Source organism: Neofelis nebulosa, chromosome X (genome assembly GCF_028018385.1).
Source record: "Neofelis nebulosa isolate mNeoNeb1 chromosome X, mNeoNeb1.pri, whole genome shotgun sequence".
Taxonomy (NCBI): Eukaryota; Metazoa; Chordata; class Mammalia; order Carnivora; family Felidae; genus Neofelis; species Neofelis nebulosa.
In genome coordinates this window covers 78,410,129-78,434,104 of record NC_080800.1, presented here as the reverse complement: position 1 = coordinate 78,434,104, position 23,976 = coordinate 78,410,129, and the positions used below count along the sequence as shown (strand labels likewise).

Here is a 23,976-nt window from a genome sequence, read left to right as displayed (position 1 = left end):
TTCTCTCTTCCCCAAGCATTTAGTATACTCTTTCTTTCTATTCCAACTTTTACAACATTCCTCATTCCCACTAATGGATAAATGACTTATAAAAAACAGTTGAATTACCCTTCTCAGGGTCATTAAAATTTTTAACAGATGTCAATACCATAAGCCAAAAAGCTAAAACTCTAATGTCCCATTCATGTCATTAATGTCTAGTGGAAGATTTCAAGTATCTGACAGAAGATGAAAGAGATCATGGAGAAGGAGAGATAGATAATTGTTCTGAGTTTTTCTAATACATCTGATATCACATACTTCTGCATAGGACCAGCCCTAACCTCGTCATCCAAAATGTCACAAACACTTTCTACCCTAAAGCAAGCTCAAAGCTCATGCAAAGATTAGGTTACCCAAGTTGACAGCTTAGCATCTTAGTCCCAAACCACTTTAAATACAGATGTAAGAACTTCAAGTCAACTTACTTTCACAGAGCACCCTCTGACTTAGGATATCTTTTTATTAAACTCATTTTTTAAACATCCATGGGACACTGGAAAACATAGTATGTTCTTTTCACAGATGGGCCAAGGAATTCAAAGTAGAGTGCCATTTTCAGTTAGCAAACAAAAATTAGCAACAGAATGACAAGCCTTCTTTGTTTTCTATATCTGAAAAGAAATAGTTTTACAACTTGACTTGGACTCTTCCTGGTGCTGTGACTTCCGTGGATATGTTTTAAAACCAAACTATCCACATTCTAGGTATACACATTTTGTTTGAAATGCCACTTTGTTTTGTATCATCTGCCATAATCTCTTTCCCAATTGGCCTGATATTCTCTCCTATGGATGCTGTAGGGAGAATAGCAATACTGAGTGAAAGACTGGACCAGATTGCCTTAAAGGGCCCTTCCAAATACAAGATTCTCTAATTCTCTGATTTAATGTTGATGATTCAATTTCATGACTTTGGCTATCACCAGATGAAATTATGTAGACATTCTGTCTTCCATCTGCCCTCAGATATATGTTGACTTGTCTGTATCTAAATTCAACACATCAGTTAATGATTAAGAACACATTTATATGCAACATTCCTGCAAAGTGTATCCTAAAGGCTCTGTTCCACAAATACAGGTAACAATTAAGAGCAGAAGGTATAGTAGAGATGGATACATCAGGTTATCATAGCTGGAGGACAAAAGGGAGTCTGATCAGCTAACTAACTCTCCACATTCTGATTTCAAGCCACAGAGCAACCTTTTGACTATAATTTAGAGTTCCTCATAGACTAGAAATAGAAGAATGGGCTTATCATCAAATAATAACTAACAATTATTAAGCTATTGAGTGCTTACTATGTACAAAACTATGTATTTTATTCATATTAATTAACTTTAATTCTCACAGACACCCTATCAAGTAGGAATTAACATTATTGCCATTATTTTACAGATGAGGAAATCAAAGTATGCAGAATTTAAGTAACTTTTCCAAGGTCAGATAAGTAATAAGTGACAGCACTGGGATTTAAACCTAAGCAATCTGGCACCAGGCCCATAATGCCTATTATGTCATTGTTCCACTGCAAGCATACAGGTTACTTGATAGTTATATTGCTTTCTGTAAGGCAATCAATCACCCAGATGCTTCTAAAACTAAAGCCAAAAAACAATGTGTCTTCTAAAAACTTGCATGGTAAAATATCTTCAATAGGTTCTGAGAGGTTATTACATCTCTCTGGTCAACTAATTCTCCACTTACAACTACTATTCCAAACCTTCTCCATGCTACTTCAACTTACAACATACCTTCTTCTCCCCTCACAGAAAATGATATAATTTCCTGGTTTTCAGGAAAGAAAAGGCTATCATATACCAATTCCATGTGTTTCCAGCATCAAATATACCACCCTGACTCTGCCATCTTTCAGAGCTAAACGTTCTCCTGTGCTTTGTATCCTACCTCTCTTGATCTTCATGGGAATCTTATACCATCCACTACACCTTTTCTCTTATACATTTAACCTCATCCTTTCAACTGAATCCTTCCTAACTTTCGTATATCCTCAGCCTGTCCTATTAAAACAACTAGAACTTTCACTTGCCCCACATCCCCCTCTAGCTATTAATCTATCCCATTTCTTCTTCTTCTTCACTATGGTTTCTCAAGAGCTATCTTCCCTTTTTCTATTTCCTTTCCCCATCACTTCCTTAACTATACCAATTTGATTCATGCCCATCTTCCTGTACCAAATCAGCTTTCATTATCACTAGTCACCTCCATATACCCAAAACTATCACAGTTTTTATTCCTCTTATTTCATCTTTAAGAACCCTTTTGATCCCTCCCTGCTTGAAACATTCCTGTCTTTCCTTAGACCATACTTTTCTGGTTTTCCTCCTAACTTATAGCTGTTTTTTGTCTCCTCTGCCAGCTCCCGTTCCTCTACCAGCCTTATATGTTCCTCAAGACTAGTATTTACCTAGATAAATATAAAAGACCATTATTTTTCTCTTAATTGTTTAAAATGCATCTGATTAGTTAAAGAAAAAAAATATAGCATTGTTTTGTGGGCTTATAATGTATATAAATGAGTACTTATCACAACTATAAGACAATGGATGGTGGAGAGGAGGTTAATGGACCTATGTAGTTTCCAGGTTCTACATTTTTCATGAAGCAGTACAGTATTAGTTCTAAGTAGACTGAGAAGTTAAGGATGTACATTATATTCTCTGAGATAACCATTAAGAGATATAAAGAGTTATAGCTAAATAAAACTAGAACTAAAAATATTCAAATAATCCAAAATAAGGCAGGAAAGAGAAAATAGAGGCACCAATAACAGAGAAGACCAATGGAAAATAATAAAATAGTATACATAAATATAGCCATACCATAATTATAGGAGATATTTATTTTGTCTTTATGACTTAGTCTATTTTTTGAGCTTCTTCAAGCAGTATAGCTGAGACTCATACTCAGTGTTAACTCCAAAGCCCATTCTAACAGCTAATCCATTGTGCTACCTCCCAGTATCTGTGTTCCAGAAGATCCATGCTCTCAATCTTGTGCAGAGAGAACTGCATAGCAAGTCTAGAAGAGAAAAAAAAATACCAAGCTTCTTCATAAGAAATGAAATCTCAAGAATCCTGAAAGACCTAAAAAATCTAATAAGCAAGGGACAGCTCCTGTTCCTGGGAATGACTTATTGTTCCATAGCCCAAAGACTGATATAAAATTCTATAACCAGGACACAGGCGTTAATGATGTGGATTTTCTACTTAAGATTCAGGAGAAAAAGAACTAGAGAGAGCCATCATTGGCCCTTTTGACAACACCAGCCTCAATCTAATAATTTCTTTTGGAGATATCCAGGTAATTTAGCTCAAGATAAATTAGAACAGCTAGAGGCGCCTGAATGGCCCAGTCGGTTAAGTGTCTGACACTGGATTTCAGCTCAGGTCATGATCTCATGGTTTGTGAGTTCGAGCCCTGCATTGGGCTCTGCACTGACAGCGTGGAGCCTGCTTGGGATTCTCTCCCCTTCTCTTTCTTTCTGCCCCTCCCCTGTTCACACTCTCTCTCTCCTCTCAAAAATAAATACACAATTTTTAAGAAAGGTTAAAACAAAATTAGAAAAGCGAGATCAGAGCATTGCGTATACACCACTTTTTGGTCTTAAACCAATTTAATCAACGTACCACATGTATTTTGAGATTCCCTGCAACTTCTTGGTCTTCTCCCATCCTCACACTACCTCTTGCTACATATTTATGCCATCTACTCCTAAATCCATTCTATTAAACTACTTAACAATCATTCTAGGATTTCTGATTTCTCGTTCCCCCCCAAATCTCCCAGGGTTCCTGTTTCCATGGTAACAACTAGCAATTGCTTCTGTGACTTTCATTTGATTTCTTTACCTGTAACTTACACATAACACATTGAAATACAACTTTTACCTTCCTCCTAACCACATACATCCCTTCACAGTAGAATGGATCTTTCCAACTTTGTAAAAGACCTCCATGTTATTAAACACAGTGGAAGAATTTGGTCTATGTGTCAGCAATATTTCACGCTATTAACCATTTCCTTCTTTTTGAGAAATTCTTTTTTCTCAGCTTCCCTTACTCTCATCCTCTTGAGTTTCCTCCCACTCCTTTGTCTATATTCTTCCAAAATCTTTACAGGCTCTTTTTCCTGTACATGTCAGTTATATGTTGGTGTTTATTCGGTTCTGTCTTAGATTTTCTGCTTTTGTCAGTGCACATAATTTCCCAACATGGTTACAATTGCCCCCATTAGCTGAAAAGGCCAGCTACATGTTGGTATCTCTCACATCTCTGTTTCCCTCCTTGATTTCTTCTCTAAGCATGAAGTAAGTTTATTGAAATGTTTATTGGTCATGTCCACTTGACTAGCCCTCCTCCAAAAAGCTCAAAGAACTCAGTCATCATGCCAAAAATTAAGTGCCATCTTTTCACATACCACCTCAAATCTGTTTCTCTTCCTCCTGTTCTCTGTCTCAGCAAGTTGCACCACCGACTACTCAATTGTAATTATACAATGGTCAGACACCTGAAAATCTTCCTGGATGTTTTTGTCTCCCTCATTGACATATCCATTTCATCAATCACTAAGTCCTCTCAATTAGAACTCTCTCTATCTCTGTAATCTGGCTATTTCTCTCCATCTGCACTACCAACACCATACACCATAGTCCAAGCCACCATCATCAGTTGCATGGACTGTCACCATGCCTCCTTAACTTGTCTCCTTACCTCTGGTCTTGTTTCTACTTAGATCCATTCTTCACGTTGCTGCCAGAGTCTTCCTGGTAAAACTCAAAACATTAAACCTGTTAGTGGTTTCTCATTACATTAGGGAAAATCCAAAACTCGTTAATACTGAATCTAGACACTTAGAATCAGAGGAGTCTGAGATTACCTAAGATTAAACTGTGGATCTGCCCATCAATAGCTAGGTGATCTTGGCCTATCAGGTTAACCTCATTGAGTTTCTGCTTCCTTATCTGTAAAATCAGCAGAATAACAATAATAAAAATAATATAATAAATACCACATGGTGTTGTGAAGATTTAATAAAATTGTACATGAATAAAGCACTTTACGGGGCACCTGGGTGGCTCAGTTGGTTGGGCGTCCGACTTTGGCTCAGGTCATGATCTCGCAACTCCTGAGTTTGAGCCCCGCATCAGGCTCTGTGCTGACAGTTCAGAGCCTAGAGCCTGCTTCGGATTCTGAGTCTCCCTCACTTTCTGCCTCAACCCACTCGCATTCTACCTCCATCTCTGTCAAAAATAAATAAACATTAAAAAATAAAGTAAAATAAAGCACTTTACAATGCTTTCTTTCTCATAATAAAAAAATGACTGATATCTTTGTTGTTGTTATTGTTATTATTCAACAAATATGTTTTTGAAGTTTTACTATGTGACAGGAACTATGGTAGATAGTGGCAATTCTTTTTTTTTTTTAATTTTGAGAGAGAGAGTGAGCATGAATGGGAGAGGGCCAGAGAGTGAGGGAGAGAGAGAATCCCAACCAGGCTCTGCACTGTCAGTGTGGAACCTGATGTGGGGCTTGAACTCACAAACTGTGAAATCATGACCTGAGCCAAATCAAGAGTCAGATGCTTAACTGACTGAGCCATCTAGGCACCCCAATAATGGCAATTCTATTTTGAGCAAATTAGACAAGGTTACTGCCCTCAGAGGAACTGATTTATAATCTAGCCATATTTCTCACAAACTTACACTCTAAATTGTACATACTATTATAGTCCCATTATATACTGTTTTTCTCATGCTGTTTTTTCTGTCTTCTGGGCATTTTCCTGCGTTCTTCTTGCTTCAAAAAACAATCTCTCCAAGTCCTCCCACAACTGTTTAACTCTTTATCCTTCAGATCTCAATTTAAATATCACTTCTAAGATTTCCATAACAGGATTATTCCCCGCCCCCTTATTTCTTAACGCTCCCCTTATCTTAGCCCATTTGTATTTTATGTTTTTATATATGTATACACCAATACACTCTAAACACCAAAAGTTGGGGAAATCTGTAGATTTACCACTGTTTCCCCAATGCCAAACATAGTGTTTGATATATGTATACATTAAGTAAATATTTGTGGAAGGAACTAAGGGAATTATAGAGGCCACAAGGATCCTTTTGCATAGTAGCATATATTTTTTGGGGGGTGGGGGTGTACTTACCAGTAAACTGAGAGTCACTTTTGTATGACCTCACATTATATATGATAATATGTCTTGACAACCTCAAGTCATTATCTGGAACATTTGTACTCTTGGAAGGCAGACAATGGGTAATATGTGCAAAAGATATCTTAGCAGCTATTGGTTGAACTCATGATTGTGTGCACTTACTATCATTCTGCTTTGTAATAATGGAAAGACTATTTCAAATAAAGACTCACAAGAGTAATTACTACTAGTTGAATTGTTGAAAAACAGCTATCATGTGGTATGAGAATTGGCATTATACCCTAAAGTAGACCCCTAGCTGTATTCCATCTTGTTAAAAAGTGCTTGCATCATTCTCTCCTAGGAACAATTTATTTCACTGTTCTACACACCATTGTAAGAGAGAATAATAGGCTTTAATACTCAGAATTTCATAAATTATTATAAACATTAGCAGGCTGTTTGACTAGAGTTGGCTAGTCATAGGTAGAGGCACATTAAGGCCAGCAGTGACAAGGCTTCCAAAAATTGACAAGCATTGTCAACCAAATTATGGCCCTTATAAGTTTCCTAGCTGTAAAGATACTTCAATGTTTTAAAAGATGTACTCACATGCAAGCACTTTTGACTATAATGTAGTTCTGGGTAACATTACAACGGAATCATGTTACGGTTCCCAAACCTCTTTCTTCCAGAAAAATGTTTCCTGAAAAATCTATAAATAAAATAACAAAAAGTAGAGCTGCTCTCCCTGGTTCCCTTCCTATCCCCACAAACTAATGTCTCCTAAGGGTAGGATAGGAACATCACTAAACTTGTAATCAGAAAATGGACTCATTGAATCCCAAGGTAGAACACACAATAATTCAATCCACTGTCCACTTATACTTGCATTCTTTTCTAGAACAAGAACCATCCAAGCTCTTTCCTCCATAGCCTTTTTTCTATTGAACAAGTCATTTGTTCTCTGTAGGTGTTAGTCCCTCCATTTGTAGGAAGAGAAGTTGGAGTAAACATACTCCATGGTCTATTAACACCATAAAAGCAGGATTCAACAGTATGAGGAACATATAGAAATCACGACTTAGAAAGCAGATCATGAAACCTATTAAGTTGTGTATTCCATGCAACCAGTAGTCCAAAGAAATATGATTTCAGGCATTCTACAGAACTATTTAGCTTGTTTCAGGGGTCCTGAAACCCCTCTGAATTTTCACAGAAAAATGGAGTATTCTTCTGGTAATGGAGCCCATAGGTTTTGTTCATTTGTTTGTTTCTTTTGTTGTTTTCCTCTGTATTCATTTATTGAAAAATTTTGCACTTAAATGGGAGAGCCCAGGGTTTTGTTTTGTTTTGATTTGATTTTTATAAAATTGGATTTTTTAGAGGGGTGGTATTCTTGTCCCAACTTTAGTTACTCTAGAGTACTCTGGACCCCTTTTGAGTATTTGAATTTGAAACGGATTTTGTCTTTTGTTTTTTTTTTTACTTTTCACACCTTAATTTTCTCTAGCTCTTCCTAAACTATGGATGTTTAGTACATAAACATTCATTCAGATGGTGCTTAAAAGAAGTATGATATTTCCCAAAGTTTCTTTGTAATATAATGATGTTTTTTAATTCTTATTTTATTATAGTAAGAGCATTTAACATATAGTAAGAACAATTAATACTTAAAGTAACACTTAACATATAAAATGAATAAATTTTTAAGCACACAATGCATTTTTTATTAATTTAAAGACTGACAGGAAATGCCACTAAGAGTCACATTGGTGACTATTTTCCCAGTGGGCCTGCCATATTAACAAAGCAGAAATGGTAGACTTGATATTGTCCTGACCTAAGTGATGATTTAAACCCTATTCTTTTCTTCCAACCATTTTCAGAGTTCTTGTAAGAATGTCCATACCTGAAATGTGGAAACAAAATTTGACTGGAACTCTTCTTGGTATGTTTGTTTATTGTAATAAAAATTCTGAAAGTATTTATATGCAATACAGGATTGAACAAGTGAGTAAATGTTGTTGTAGGGAATCCGAGTTCTCACCATGGAAGAAGGAAAATACAAATAAAGAATGGGGACAGACAAGATTAAGATTGGAGTTATCAACAATACCGTATTAACAATAAGCACATTTAGTGTCTAGATCTTGGTATCTAAGTACCATTACCCATTGAAAGGAACTATAACTCCTTGGAGAAATGGCAAATGCCAGGGCTCTGGGAGGAAAGGTACAAGATAAGCCTAGAGTAACTTGTTTTACTAGAAAGTAGGAAAGTGTTAAAAAAAAAAAGATGCAGTGGATTTTGAAGTAACTAACTTTAAGGGAACTTCCAATCTCCTGAGAAAATCTGGCACAAGTTGAGCATCAAAATAAACAAAGAAGTCAATGAATAATAAACCATTGAGTAAATTAGGAACCCATTAGTCCATAGTGATAATAAATAGAGAGACAGACAAAGACAAGGAGTGAAATAAACAAATATAATATCTAGTAAGAATAGAGGGAGTAATTGATTTAGAACAACACCTGTTTTGTAACCATCACAGTAAAGATTGGTTCAGGCAAGAATCATCAATTAATGCTAAATGTGATATAGGGGGATGGATGAGAAACAGGATATTTGCATGGTCTTAAAATGTCTCCCTACAGTTTCTTTATCAGTTGCAAGGGAGAGATAGCAACTGTACAGTGGAGAAAAAAAGATGACTTGTTGACCATTTGATCAAAATTAACCTCATCAGGGCGCTGGGGTGGCTTAGTCGACTGAGTATCTGACTTAAGCTCAGGTCATGATCTCATGGCTTGTGAGTTGGAGCCCCAACTCAGGCTCTGTGCTGTCAGGTCAGACTCTGGAGCCTACTTTGGATTCTGTGTCTCCCTCTCTCTCTGCCCCTCCCGCGCTCATGATCTCTCTCTCTCCTCCTCCCCCACACATGATCTCTCTCTCTGTCTCTCTGTCCCTCTCTCTCAAAAATAAATAAACATTTGGGGTGCCTGGGTGGCTTAGTCAGTTGAGCATCCTGCTTAGGCTCAGGTCATGATCTCGCGGTTCATGAGTTCAAGCCCTGCATCGGGCTCTGTGCTGACAGCTCAGAGCCTGGAGCCTGCTTCGGATTCTGTGTCTCCCTCTCTCTCTGCCCCTTCCCTGCTCATGCTCTGTGTCTCTCTGTCTCTCAAAAATGAATAAATGTTAAAAATAAATAAATAAATAAATAAACATACATTAAAAAAATTAACCTCATCAATAAAGGGAGAAAAGACAACATATGCCTCTCGATGTGTTTCCCTGAAACAGACACAACATCACCTTTGTAGTATGTAGAAAAGTCTCATATCGAATAATGAGGAAACATTAGACAAACCTAAATTTAAGTACTTTGTATTAAAAAAACTGAACTGCATTCTTTAAAAAATGTCAATATAATAAAAACAAAGTAAGCCTCAAGAGCTGTTCCAGGTTGAAGACTAAAGAGAAATGACAACTAAATGCAATACATGAGATTGAACTGAATTCTGTGAAAGGGGAAAATGCTGAAAATGGACATGAATTAGTTAACTGACAAAAGTAGATATGGATCCACAGTTAGGTAAAAGTATTTCATCAATATTAAAGTTCCTGAATTTGGTAAGTGCACTGTGCTTATATAAAATAATTTTCTGTTCTTAGGAAAAACAGAATAATTCAGGACTTATGAAGCATTTTCTCAAATAGTTGAGAAAAAATGTTTACATATATTTTATATGTATATATACATATATATAGAGAGAGAGAGAAAGAGAGAAGGACATAATAATAAAACAAAAATGCAAATTATTAAACATTAGTGAAGAGTGAAGCTGGGTAAAGAGCAATCAGAAGTTTTCTGTATTGTCCTTGAGACATTCATGTTACTTTGACATTACCTGGTGCTGATATTCATCCTAATTTCAAATGATAAATAGAATTTCTTTTAAAACTTTTTTTTTCCTGGGAAAACTGTTTACTTGAAAATTATTTTTACTCAAATGTGTTAGTTTGCTTTGCAATGAGAAGAATGATGAAGTGAAATATGTGAAACACTGAACACAGAGCAACACACTTAGAAGTAATCCCTAAAAAGCTGAGGGAAAAAGGTTCCTTCTCAGTAGTAGGATGTGAACCACAACACTTTGCTACTTCACACACAGAGAAAAATTTATTTATATATCATCTTGTAAATCGTTTTTCCCTGAGTTAAAGTTACCACCTGGCCAAGCTCTATTAACATTTTCCCTGTAAAACAGCAAGCCGAATAATACACCGGGAGCTAATAAGACCTGAATGCAAATCCCAGATCTGCTACCTACTAGTCCCCTAGGCATAACCTTCTAACTTCATATTCCTCATCTATACAATGGGGATAAAGATAGATTCAGGAGCATACAGGCTTTCTGCAGGTACATCTGCAATACACCTCATCATGAGGGTTTGTGTGATGCTGGTAGTAGAGGTTAAACTTGCTCAGGTACCTGTCTTTCTGTTGAATCTGACCATCCTTTAGGGTGGAGCTTGTCTACAAGAGCTATATATTCCTAAAAGGAATTTGACAAGCTGTTTTCAATGGTAGTAAATTCAGAACAATCAGTTGCAGTGGATTTAATAGCTTGTGCATATTGCGACCATTTTGCTTCTTGTGTCTGAAATCTTACAAGTAATCATTGATTGTATTGGTCCCGAAAGTGACAACATAAGAAACAAAACTCATTTATCCTCCAGATTTTTCTTGTGTACCATTGAGACCCATCTCTTTCATTTACTGACAAAACATCTTTTTCTTTCTCTTAGTTTTGCTGAGCCAGTCTTCCTATGAGAGAGTAGGAACTGAATTGTATTCCACCTTTAGCAGCAATGATTTTGTCAGTTAGGCTATGACTGCTGAATCTTTATTCCTAGGATGTGTCAAAATAGGGCGACAGCTTCCAGATTGCTGACTAGCTATTTTAGGACTCGCAAATTTGTGGCACAACTGACTTATAAATCAGTGCTTGTATAAAGCATCTGATATTCAAACATAAAAATCTATCATTTTACCTACTGAGTCTTGTTCACTTTAAAATAATAATTTTCTCTAATTCTTCTTCTTTTTCCATTTTATGTCATTTATGAGACAAGTATGTTTAACTACCAAAGAGAAAATGCAACATAGTTGAGAAACATAGGACATACACAGCACGTTGTACACTTGCAGTCTCTCGACATTTTTTTTTTGTCATCTTCACTGTCTTAGATAATTTTCTTCACCAAAATCTTTGTCTATGGTAGTTTCCTTTAGTTGTACCTTTAGAGTTTTTTTAACAGGGAAGAGTATGACTCAGGATATTAAGTAGCAAGCTGGGAAAATAAGTGCTGTGTTTCCAATTCCTAACATTATTGCTTCAGTTTAGTTATCTGCAAAATGGAACTAAGGATACACATTATATATAAATAAAAATTCGTGAATGTGTACAATGTGATATATATATAAATTCAAAATGCAAACATGCCCTCTAATATGTTTGACTAAGAGAAAAAGTTTTGAATTCAGAAAGCCCAAGGTCCAGCCTGGGATGATTAATAGATACCAAAGTGATATTCCTCAAAGCACACCAAGGCAATTATGATATCTTAAGTCCCTGGTGTGAGAATTGGAAGATGTATTAGTTTCTGACTGCTGTTATAAAAAATTACCACACACAGTGGCTTAAATAATATAAATACATTATCATATGGTTGTATAGATCAGAAGTCTGGCATGGGTTTCACTGGGCTAAAATCAAGATGTTAGCAGGACTGCATTTCTTTCTGGAGATTATCCTGGATTTGTCCAAGTTGGCCCAATATAATCACAAAGATCCTTATTATGGAAGCAGATATCACATAATGGGGGTGAAAGAGATGTGATGGAGGCAGAGTTTGGAGTGATGTACTTTAAAGATGGAGGAAGGAGGCCGTGAGCTAAGGAAAGCAGGTGACTTCTAGAAGCTTGAAAAAGCAAGAGACAGATTCTCTCTTAAAGCCTCGAGAGGAATGTAGCTCTGCCAACATCTTGATTTTAGCCTGTAATACTCATTTTGAACTTTTGGCTTCCAGAATTATAAGATAATAAACTCATGTTGCTTTAAGCCATTAAGTTTGCGCTAATGTTTTAAAGCAGAATAGGAAACTGATATAGGGTAAATCCATTTCCTTGCCTTTTCTAGTTTCTAAAGGCTGCCTGTATTCTTTGGATCCTGGCTCTGATCTTTATCTTCAAAAGCAGCAAAGCCAAATCTCTCTCTGACACTTCTATGATCGCATCTTTTTCTGACCTTAACTGAAAAAGATTCTCTAATTTTAAGAACTCTTGTGATTAGACTTTGTTTAACTGGGTAATCCAGCAAAACTTCTCCACATCAAGATCTTTAGTCATCTTCACATCTGCAAAGTCTGTTTCGACATGGAAGTTAATTTATTCACATGTTTCAGAGACTAGGGCATGGACATCTTTGGGGAGCCATTATTCTGCCTACCGCAGTAAGTCTTCAGTTCTATACCTAATTTATCAACTTCCTAGAGATGTTACTTTGGGAAAATGTTTTCAACTCTCCAGACCATAGATTTCTTTATCTGTGTATTCCTTCCTGGTAGTGAGTGCATGTGAACCACTTTGTAAACTGTAAAGGTTACATAAATATAAGGGATTATTAATTCAGGAAGGGTGGGGGGGGTAAGTAATAGTAAGTTAAACAACAGATAATGAAAGAGCTGGTATCTTACCTGTTCTCCACATCAAGTTTTATCAAACTACTTAGGGATATCCTCAAATAGGATATCCTTTAGGTATCATCTGTGAACTCACAGGGTCATTGCAACTCTCTTTTCTGGACACCTTCATCTCATTAACATAAGCTATCATGCAGCTACTTGAAGGTGGCATCTTATCATGACCTAGCTGCATCTTGCCATGGATATATTTCCATGTCCATACCATGTTCTTCTGCTGCTTCTGAAGCTGTGTCAAAGAGATGCTCTAATTTCTTGAGTCCTCATTGAGCTGAGGCCACACTGTGTCCACACAGGATGCTCTTTTCCTCCATGTTGTGTCATGGTTGATCACCTGACCACCGTGGCTAGACCATTAAAGACTTGAGGCAATGATGACTTAGGAAGAATTCAGTTTACTTTCACTCTGTGATATTACCAAACCAGCAAACAAGATGAGAAGGGATATATATCAGATACGATTATAGATGATGCAGCTCTCTGTTGCTGCCCAGGTTTTTTGTGGAAATACAAGAAAATCAGTGGTAAATGTGTCCTATGCAAAAAGAGAGATCTACAAGTTTAGAGGAGTCAAATACCTGAACCTGTTGTTTTTTATATGATTTTAGCCAGAGAAAGCATCTCCATCAGCACTCAAGGATCTACCTATTAATATTAAGGAAATTCTCACCACATCACAGTTACGTATTTCTGTGTCGTATTGCTTACTTAATCATTAAGGTTACTTGAAGCCTGACCATGACATACCATATGACATCTTGCAAGTCTTTTGTAAATACAGTTCTTTCTGCTTCTGTCTGAAATGCCTCTATTCAAAAAGTTCAGGCAGAAATCTTTGGGAATAGATCAGGGGACAGGTACTGGGCTATCTTTTCCATCTCTTCTCCTCCATTTCATCTTTGCCAACCAAGTGCCCACTTATATTACTCTTCACCAACTTCATCCCATCTTCCTCCTACAACTCTTCTTTTCCTTCTCCTAGATCTCTTCTCCCCAAGTTACTAAACCCATGTAAATGGACCAGGCGGATGATTCTTACCAGCTAATCAGATGCACTCAGGTATGTCTATATGTCAGTTAAGCTCATCTGAGACCATTGCTAAAATTATATTTTTTGTAATACACAACCAGTAACAGGTACAGTTATAGTCATATAACAGGTATAGTTAATGATTCAAATAAAAGGCAAATGTCTTAAAGCTTAGAAGATTATGATCTAATAAACAACACAAAGAAACTAGATATAGACTATTTATTTTTTTTTTATTTTTTTTCAACGTTTTTTATTTATTTTTGGGACAGAGAGAGACAGAGCATGAACGGGGGAGGGGCAGAGAGAGAGGGAGACACAGAATCGGAAACAGGCTCCAGGCTCTGGGCCATCAGCCCAGAGCCCGACGCGGGGCTCGAACTCACGGACCGCGAGATCGTGACCTGGCTGAAGTCGGACGCTTAACCGACTGCGCCACCCAGGCGCCCCGAGATATAGACTATTTAAATATACATAAAGGCAAAATCATTATAGAACTACATCAGTTGTAAATTTGGGCAGAACTAATTAACTGAGTTCCTGTCCCACAGCAGCAGAGACATGGTAAAATCTCTTCCTGCCATTGGGCAGAACAATAGCTGATCAGCTTGAATGAAAGTTGAGGTCAGAATGGTTTAGAAAAAAATATTGCAGCCACACATAGAGGAAAAAAACTATAAAATAAATATTCATATCCCCAATTGCAATTTTACATTCTGTGGGGAAAACATGGAGTATGTGCACATATATTAATGCCTTATCTACCCACTATGAGATCAGGGATATATTTACAGTTTGTACACCCTTTTAATCTGGTAGATCAGAATGATAGATTCAGACCAGAGACTATCACCAAATGGGTACACAAGGAAAAGTAAAGAGCAAATATCTGAGTTCCTCTCCCTGAACCACCTATACGGCTAGGCTGGTCATTCAGTTCTTATACTTCCTATTGAAGTGTTCTCTAAACTGTTCTTACTGAGGGGCCTTTGGGTTTGTGTGAGCCATTGAATCAGCTCTGGTACTAAAGGTGAGCAAATTGTTCCATTCATGCCAGGGAGTGGCAAAGAATTGCTTGCCATTATGATGCAGCACTCAGGGGTCAGGGGACTTCAAATCTGAGTTACAACAAGGAGTGTGCTATGGCAGAAGCTTAGTTATTGCCCAATTCTGTACTTTAATGCTGAGGTCTTTTCACTTGGGTAGAAGTCAAAAATCCCAAACATTTTGTTTCATGCAATTTTGTGCACCAGAAGTGCCTGTTTCCACCGAATCCACTTAGCCACATTGAAAATTTTGCCCACACTACAGAGGTTAATGAATGTTGCATTTTGTTTATAGAAAAACTTTAAAAAATGGGAGCAGGACATAGCATGGTAACTATTCCAATGTTAGAAATAGCATACTGAGCTGTTCATCCTAACTGGATAGAAGAACCAGGTGTCACTGAACTGTAGTCATGGATAACTGGTAAATTCAGTCCAACAACTGGTCAGTGACTATTCGGTTCCAAGTGGATAAAGCCTTGGATCTTTCTAACAAGCTGTGTTATTATAAATGTTTAAAGGACAACCTTTCTCCCAAAATACATTTCTTTTTTTTTTATTGTTTCTAATACACTCTGTATATTCTTCATAGTTCTTTTTTAAAAAGTTTATTTATTTTGAGAGAGCAAAAGAGAATCCAAGCAGGGAAGGGGCAGAGAGAGGGAGAGACAGAATCCAAACAGGCTCTGCACTACTTTGTCAGTGCAGAGCCCCATGCAGGTCTCCATCCCATGAAACCATGAGATTATGATCTGAGCTGAGACCAAGAGTCAGATGCTTAACCGACTGAGCCACTCAGGCGCCCCAATTATTGATAGTTCCTGATAGTCTACACTTTATAAGTTCTTCACCAAAATAAAATGTTAAGTTTTTCCATAGAATCCTAGATGACATAAATAGGAGAAGTGACCCATTCTTTTACCTTGCTATTTACTCCACTGTCATTTCTACTATTGTCTAGAATGTGATATAAGCTAGAGAAGACTGTCTAGAATGTCATACAAGATGAAAAAGGCTGGAATAATTCTGAAGTCACTGATGACTCTTTAGCCCTTTCAAAACATGTTAAAGTTCTCAGTAACTAAAACAAACATATAAATCAAAATGTTAAGAATGTAACCTATAGCACATCCATATATGTCCAAAATGTCACCATCCCCAACGAGATCAGTAGGTTGCAATATCTTGGTAACAATTGAAAATATATATATATGGCAAATAAACTAGCATGTTCCTCATTCAAAATTCTTATCTTAAAAGGTAGGGCAAGGCTGTAGCCAGAGAAGTAGTGAAATATTATTTATTAGTTGCTTTCTATTGGAAGAAAAAAAATGATGGAAAAGAAATGTCTAAGAAAACTTTTTTAAGCAAGAAAGCAATACCTGAATGAAGACAGAATACTTTCCCCTTGATGGTGTTGCTTCAGTAGCTAGCTAGAAAGATGAACTTTTTCTAGAATCTGAGTAGCATTAGTTTAGCCATACAGTCTTCTAATGTCATGTAATAAAATAATCAAGTATGTACTATTAGACAAGATATAAATGAGTAATGATAGCTACATCAAAGGTTTATTCAAGAAAAACTGATGTAAAAAAGATAATTCAATGGGAAACATGGTGGCTCAGTTGGTTAAGCATCTGACTCATGATTTCCATTCAGGTCATGATCTCACAGTTCATGAGATCGAGCCCCGGGTCAGCCTCCGTGCTGAGAGTGTAGAGCCCGTTGGGATTCTCTCTACCTCTCTCTTTCTGTCCCTGCCCTGTTCACTCTCTGTCTCTCTCAAAATATATAAAATAAACTTTTAAAAAAAGGCAACTCAAGTTAAAGAGAGAAAATGCTTCAAGAGTAGGGATGTTGATTTGAATGTCAAAAAACTCCAAAAGTGATATTAAAAAGTGGAATAAAGATACTATTGATAATAAAGTGTATTATTTTGATTTTTCCCAGGACTCAGAAAATGAACCATTAGTATGTAAAAGCTCCAAGAAAATATGCACACATCTGACTGACTCTCCACAACTTCTCCTTCAAGTCTGTCATTAACACTGAATGTAGGTTTATGAGGACAGAGAAATTAAACTGAGCAAGGCTACAGTGAATGAATTTGTTGGAAAGTCCTGTACTAAATGATTAAGGTAGACTTGAGGGAGAATTCACTATTTCCTAAAGGAAAGTAGAAGTTGGCCATGTGGAGTTTTCTAGAAGTTGCCTTCATTTTGGGATGTGGGGGGCCAGGCCCTGGTGCCAGGCTGAGATCGGGTCGAGCAAAGGCTCCCTGTTGACTCAGCCAACCCGGTGGTTCCCCCTCCCATTCCCCCACTCTCAAGGGCATACGAAAGCCTTGTCAAGGCTGAGAAAGTTAATTCCTGAAGCCTGTGGTCTGCGGGTGTTGGCAGTAATACTACCTCCCTTTTTCTACCCCGAGTCAGATAGAAACAAACATGGGAACTGTGTTTTGCTAGCAACCTATCAACAAGGTCTTGTGACCCATTCAGAAAGTTCGCAAGGTACACAGAACTAAATGTTTTGGCTGGCAGTGATCATGTGAAACCTGTTTATTCTTAGAATGACCTGATCCATAAGAGTCTTATATTATAAAAGATTGTGTACAGCAACAATAAAGCCGTCACTTGGGCCATCAGCCCAGGGGACCTTCCTGTTCCCAAACTTTCTCTCTTCTCTTTTTTTCTTGCATTCCCCTACCCTCAGGACCCTGACCTCGGTGTTTGTCGCGCCGGTCGCGACAAGTGGCTCCCGAACAGGGACCTGAGACAACAAGGAGGAAAGCGAAAGCAGACCGTGCGGCGTCTAATTCAGGTAGGGGAACTGTGCCAGCAGCACAGACGACGGGAGTAAAACTATGGGACAGAAACAGTTTACGGAACAGGGATATTTTGTAACTGCCTTGCAGGCTCTTATGAAGGAGAAGGAAATTAAGGTTTCTCAGTCAGCCCTTAGGGAATTTTTTGACATAGTGCATGATTATTGCCCATGGTTTCCAGACGGGGGTACAGTTGATTTAAAGGATTGGCAGCGAGTTGGTCAAGAACTTAAAAATCAGATGAAGATTCGTGGGGCTGCAGTTCCAGGGACCTTGTGGTCTACTTGGACCTGTATTAAAGAGGTCCTTGATCCTGGAGGTTGCTGCAAGATTTGAGAGTAATTAATGCTGTCATGAAGCCCATGGGGGCTTTGCAACCCGGCCTCCCTTCCCCATCTGCCTGCAAAGGGAGTCTATGCTGTACAAACTGGCTGATGGGTGTTTAGGTACGAAACCAGTAGGGCGTTCTATTACTTATACTATGTGGCAAAATGGCAAGCGTCTTTCTGAATGGGTACCCCGCTCCGTTGCCGCTTATTGGCAAAAGAGAGAATTATTAGGAGAATGGATGTTTTTTGGACCGCGTGATCCCCCTCAGAATCTTCCTATATGTCCCTCAGTTGGTCAAGGCCTTACTGGGGACTCACCTTGGGGTAAATGTGCCCAATCCTCTTCATTGAGGATGACTTCTAAAGGCATAAACTATACCATTACAGATTATTCCCAAAAGGCCTGGCATTCATTCCTTCAAGAAACACCTATGGCTATTCTGGAAGTGCAAAGGGAAACAAGGAGACCTTTAGTGGCTCCTTTAAGAGATATGGGTCGACCTCCTAACAAGGTACAGGTACACCACAAGATTATCCCACAAACCATTTTGCAATCCCCTGAAGGAAGAATTCATTCTGATCTTTGGAAGTTATATGCTACCTTTAATAAAATATATACTAATTACAGCTTTAGTTTTCCAGAATATTATGTTTCTCCAGTTCTGCAATTGTGTGCCTGTGCTCCTCCACCCTACTATCTGATTGTTGGAGATGGGACCATTACTCCAGTGAAAGAAGATGGTCATCAGTTATACCGGCTGACTTGTCCTGCTTGTGAACGGCTGCGCAGGACCAAAGGGTTTCTTGGACTCTTAATTGCTGGACTCATAGCAGCAGTGACTGTAATTGCCTCTGCAACTGTATCTGTAATATCCTTACATGAAAGTGCCCAAACGGCATCCCATGCAAATGAATTGGCTCATAATGTATCCAAGGTGTTTGTCACTCAAAAACGAGTAGACCATAAATTGGAAGCCCAATTAGAGGCACTACAAGAAGCATTAATGTATCTTGGTGATCAGTTTGCTGTTTTGTGTACCAGACTTTCTTTAATTTGTCATGATGCATATAAACATATCTGTGTTACCCCTTTAGAGTATACCAATATGACATGGGGACAAGTGCATCCTCATTTACAAGGGGTTTGGGATGATGCTAATACTAGCTTAGACTTCTTACAGCTGCAAGAAGAGATAAATGCTGTTGCAAGTAGCTCACTCAGTTTCCCTGACCCTGGAGATCTCGCTGAAACCATACTGCACCAACTTAATGGGTTTAATCCATTTAATATTCTTCAGCATTCCTTCTGGATCTTTACTGGAATTGTTTCCGTAATATCTGTTATACTTGTCTTGCTGTGTTGTTTCTGGAGATGGGGTCTTACTGCCTTTACCACATACCAAGCCAGGATGCACATGTTGCAATTACAAACAATAGGGGGACATGTGGGGGGCCGGGCCCCGGTGCCAGGCTGAGACCGGGTCGAGCAAAGGCTCCCTGTCGACTCAGCCAACCTGGTGGTTCCCCCTCCCATTCATGTGGGAGGCCGGCCCCGGCGCCAGGCTGAGAACGGGTCTAGCAACGTTCCCTGTTGACTTAGCCAACCCGGTGGTTCTCCCTCCCATTCCCCCACTTTCAAGGGCATACGAAAGCCTTGTCAAGGCTGAGAAAGTTAATTCCTGAAGCCTGTGGTCTGCGGGTGTTGGCAGTAATGTTACCTCCCCTTTTTCTACCCCGAGTCAAATAGAAACAAACATGGGAACTGTGTTTTGCGAGCAACCTATCAACAAGGTCTTATGACCCATTCAGAAAGTTCACAAGGTACACAGAACTAAATGTTTTGGCTGGCAGTGATCATGTGAAACCTGTTTATTCTTAGAATGACCTGATCCATAAGAGTCTTATATTATAAAAGATTGTGTAGAGCAACAAAAAAGCCGTCACTTGGGCCATCAGCCCATGGGTCCCTTCTGTTCCCAAACTGTCTTCTCTTCTCTCTTTTTTTCTTACATTCCCCTACCCTCAGGACCCTGATCTCAGTGTTTGTTGCACCGGTCGCAACATTGGGACAATAATTCTTCTCTGTTTTGAATACATTTATTTTTTTTTGTTTTTAATACATTTAATATTTTTGAATGAATGGCAGCCTTAGAAACGGAACAGGATATTATCCAAAGGTTTTTAAAAAGAGAATGATAGTTCTCTCTCATACTCCAAAAAGAAATACATTTTAGTCATTCAATAAAGACCATACAATGCTCATGAAATTGTAAGAGAAAACAATTCTGCCAAGAACAAACAGAAAAAGTAGAATGCCAAGCCTCTCTGCAATTCTTTTTTTTCTAAGTGCTACAAATGTTGGCAGCCATGTGTATACATGGCCCTGGTAATAAGCAAATGGATGCATTTAACCTCTGGGCTAGATAAGCTGTATAGAAGTGTCATGTCTGATTGTGTAATATCGAGGGGGAGCTACATAAGATGTCAGTACAAACTAGGCTGGTATCCATCAAATAGATTCACCAGCTTCTAGGAAATGCATTACTATCCAGTTAAATAACTACCTAAAAGGAAAAAGAATAAGATAATTCTGTTTCAGTATGCTATTGCTTTTGGAAAATATATTTTATAGAAAGCAAAATTATCGAATGAAGAGTTATTTATAAAAATAATTAGGATTAAATCGCTCAATTTACAAATAGGTAAACTGAGATCCAATAAAGGGAAGAACTTTCCTCCAGGAAGATGCATCGAAAAGCAATACCTGACTAGTGCTGGATCTACAAATGCTTGGGTAGAGCTGTTTGTGAAATGTTGCAACCAGCCTTCCTGGATACCATTTCAGACTTTTCTCCACTGGAGACCTCATTATTCTTACTCACACTATAAAATATTCCCTTACATTTGCACACAGTGTATTCTATGAAGAAAGAAAAGTAAATATTGCATGTAATAATAATAGATACAAAAAAGGCTAAAGTCAAATCAGGGATAACTCAAATTTACTTATGACCTAACCCAAGTTAAATCCAATGTGAACCAAGGTGTGTTCTTACAATTTGAACATAGGGCTATGATCATCCTTATTCTGTCTTGCATAAAGCATATTTTGTTCACTAACAATATTCTTATCTAATAGCTCAAATGATGAATTAAAAGAGTGCTAAATTAAAGGAATTTTGTCTGTATTACTAATTATTTCTTCATTGTGAAAGAATGCCCCTCTTAGCCTTATTTTAAGCTATGTGTTCCCTTTTTCTCTCATATGCAATGCTACACCCTTTCTTGCCATAGAAAGAGTACATCATTCTGCCACTGACTAACCATACAACTTTGGAAAAGACATTTAATTTCTCTGAGTCACAATTTCTTCATCTGTAAAAGACTGTTTCCAGAAAAAGTTAAAGTCAGTATGCAAAAGCATGTGATGTATAGTAAATGTTGCATAAACACAATATGTTGGGAAAACGTTATTTTCTGATACCAACCTGAAATTAGTTTATGGAGAATAAAATAGAATAAAAACAGAAAATGGTCTTTTTCAGGCTCATAAGCAATTTTAAAACAAAGGAGTAACATAGTATTAAAAACATGAATAAAATAATGTAAACTTGCCCTGTTTCATAGGCCCGAGTTTACCACTCGATAATTCCTTCTTCTTGTATAAGATTATATGTGAATCAAGTATCTTAAGCTGAGACCACCCTGGGTGTTTTATAGATAGCATAGGATCAGTGGATATTAAAGTCGTACACATACATTCATCACATAAGTTCACATACACATATACACACATGGGTGGGGGATTGCCATGACAAACCCTAGCCTAATGCTACATTTGGTTTAAACTGTGAGGTTTATCAGTTAGTGACTATTGTTTTCAAGGAATAGGAACTGATTCAAGCAAGCTTAAACAGAAAAAAAATCAATAAAAGACTGCAACAAACAATTTCATGGAAATCCAAGGGCAACCAACAAAGCCCAGTCAGGACCCTAGAAACTAGAAATTTACTTGTTAAATCAAAAACTGTCTCTGAAAACCCTGTCTCTGTCTGCCTCCTCTTTCTCTTTCTCTCTCTCAACTCACTTCTGCTTTTAACTGGCCCTATTTGGCTAAAGCCAAATTACTGCTCTATTATTATTATTATTATTATATTTTTATTTTTTATTTTATTTCTAACTAGATCTATGTACTTTATTTCAAATTCTTGAGACAAAGCAGTGGGTTAACCCATGGATTGGTGTCTTGGTGTGTGTTTAATTAGGTGTGTCTAGGGGTAGAATAGTGGAATGAAAAGTCACTGAAATATTCCATCCTAGTGAATGGGACTAACTCTGTTAAAAGAAGTTGGACTTAGGCAAACAACTTAATAAACATGACATTTTGCTGCTCTCAAACTATGACTTTTCAGATGAAACAAACCTTGAAGCCATGAGTTTCTCTTTTTCCAAATGAAATAAACCTGAAAAACATGGCATTACAGTTATTGGTTTATGCTAACCTTGACATGTAAATCATTCTCAGCATGCCAATCACATTATATCACCATCAATATTCTTATGCTAAACACTTTGTAATCTAACAAATAGGATTCAGTAGTTCATTTGTTAGTCACATAAAGTGATTGAAACAATCATTAAAATATGTTGTATATCTTAAATATTTTACAAATATTTCTGATAATAGATTAGTGGAGAGCCTCTACCTTCTAGAGCCCAAAATATGGATTCCATGGTATTGTTTTTGCCCTCCAACTTTTTCCTTAAGTAGGGGTTGACTTTTGGAGTTTTGCATGATCTTGCTTGCTCAAGCCACATTCAAAATAATCTCCAGTTTTTGCTCCTTTAAAATGGAATGAAAACGTAAAAGACTTATGAGAGGAAGTGACAAAATGTCTGAGATTTGTTTCAAAATAATTATGATGGAGGAGTGAGTGGGGTATAGCTGAAACAAGATTGGATATGTATGGGTAATTGTTGAAGATCGGTGATGAGAATATCATTTTAATTATATTATACTCTAATTTTAGATATGTTTGAAATCTTCCATAAAATAAAAAACAAAACATGAAGCAATCCGAATGTAGAATCTTTTAATTTTTATAATTTCCCCCATCTTTTACTTTTTTCTTACCTATACTTAATTTTGACAGATTTTTTTTATCACCCTGCCTTTTCTGAGTCTTACGAATGCATTCAATCTAGATTTCATTGAAGCAACAACTCACTTTGCATTCATATTTCATCAGTATACCTAATATTTAATTACATCAGATAATCACATTATTATGTAAAACTGGCATAAATAGATTTGGAACAAACTCAACAAATTTGCAGTAAGTGTACAACAAAAATTGTCGAAATATCTGGGCAAACTAGACACTTCTAACCACACTACTAACCGCAAGCAGTTATTGTAATTGGTTACTGGGTCTTACTGTCAATTAATCCAGCAAACTGATTAAGTGGAAGTTCACTAAGAAAAAAATCTAGTATATTGTTACTGTTATTATTATTATTATGTGTTTTCCTACATATTTCAAACTGAAATTCTAACTTAATGTTCTTTAATAATCTCAAACTTGGGAGAATTGAAGACTTTATGCTTGCCTCAAATGATCTGGAGTGTAATGGAGGCAATGGATCCAACTGTTTCAACTGTTTATATTTGACAAGCACAGGGGTTGGAAAGTATTTCAATTCCATATTCTTTTTTTCATGTTTATTTATTTTTAGAGAGAGAGAGAGAGAGAGAAAGAGA

At 37.3% G+C, this 23,976-nt stretch overlaps 1 protein-coding gene across 1 annotated transcript; it reads left to right on the top strand.

Moving 5' to 3' along the window:
- The first annotated feature begins 17,345 nt into the window (after positions 1–17,345).
- On the top strand, positions 17,346–19,763 carry LOC131502781 (endogenous retrovirus group K member 13-1 Env polyprotein-like). The gene is made up of 2 exons (XM_058713763.1): positions 17,346–17,882; positions 18,603–19,763. Exon 2 carries the CDS (start codon positions 18,647–18,649, stop codon positions 19,688–19,690), a length of 1,044 nt encoding a protein of 347 aa, XP_058569746.1. The 5' UTR covers positions 17,346–17,882; positions 18,603–18,646; the 3' UTR covers positions 19,691–19,763.
- Positions 19,764–23,976: the final 4,213 nt, after the last annotated feature.

Excerpts from the sequence above, each read along its gene's own strand:
- LOC131502781 (XM_058713763.1), top strand. The coding sequence starts at position 18,647 with ATGGCTATTCTGGAAGTGCAAAGGGAAACAAGGAGACCTTTAGTGGCT.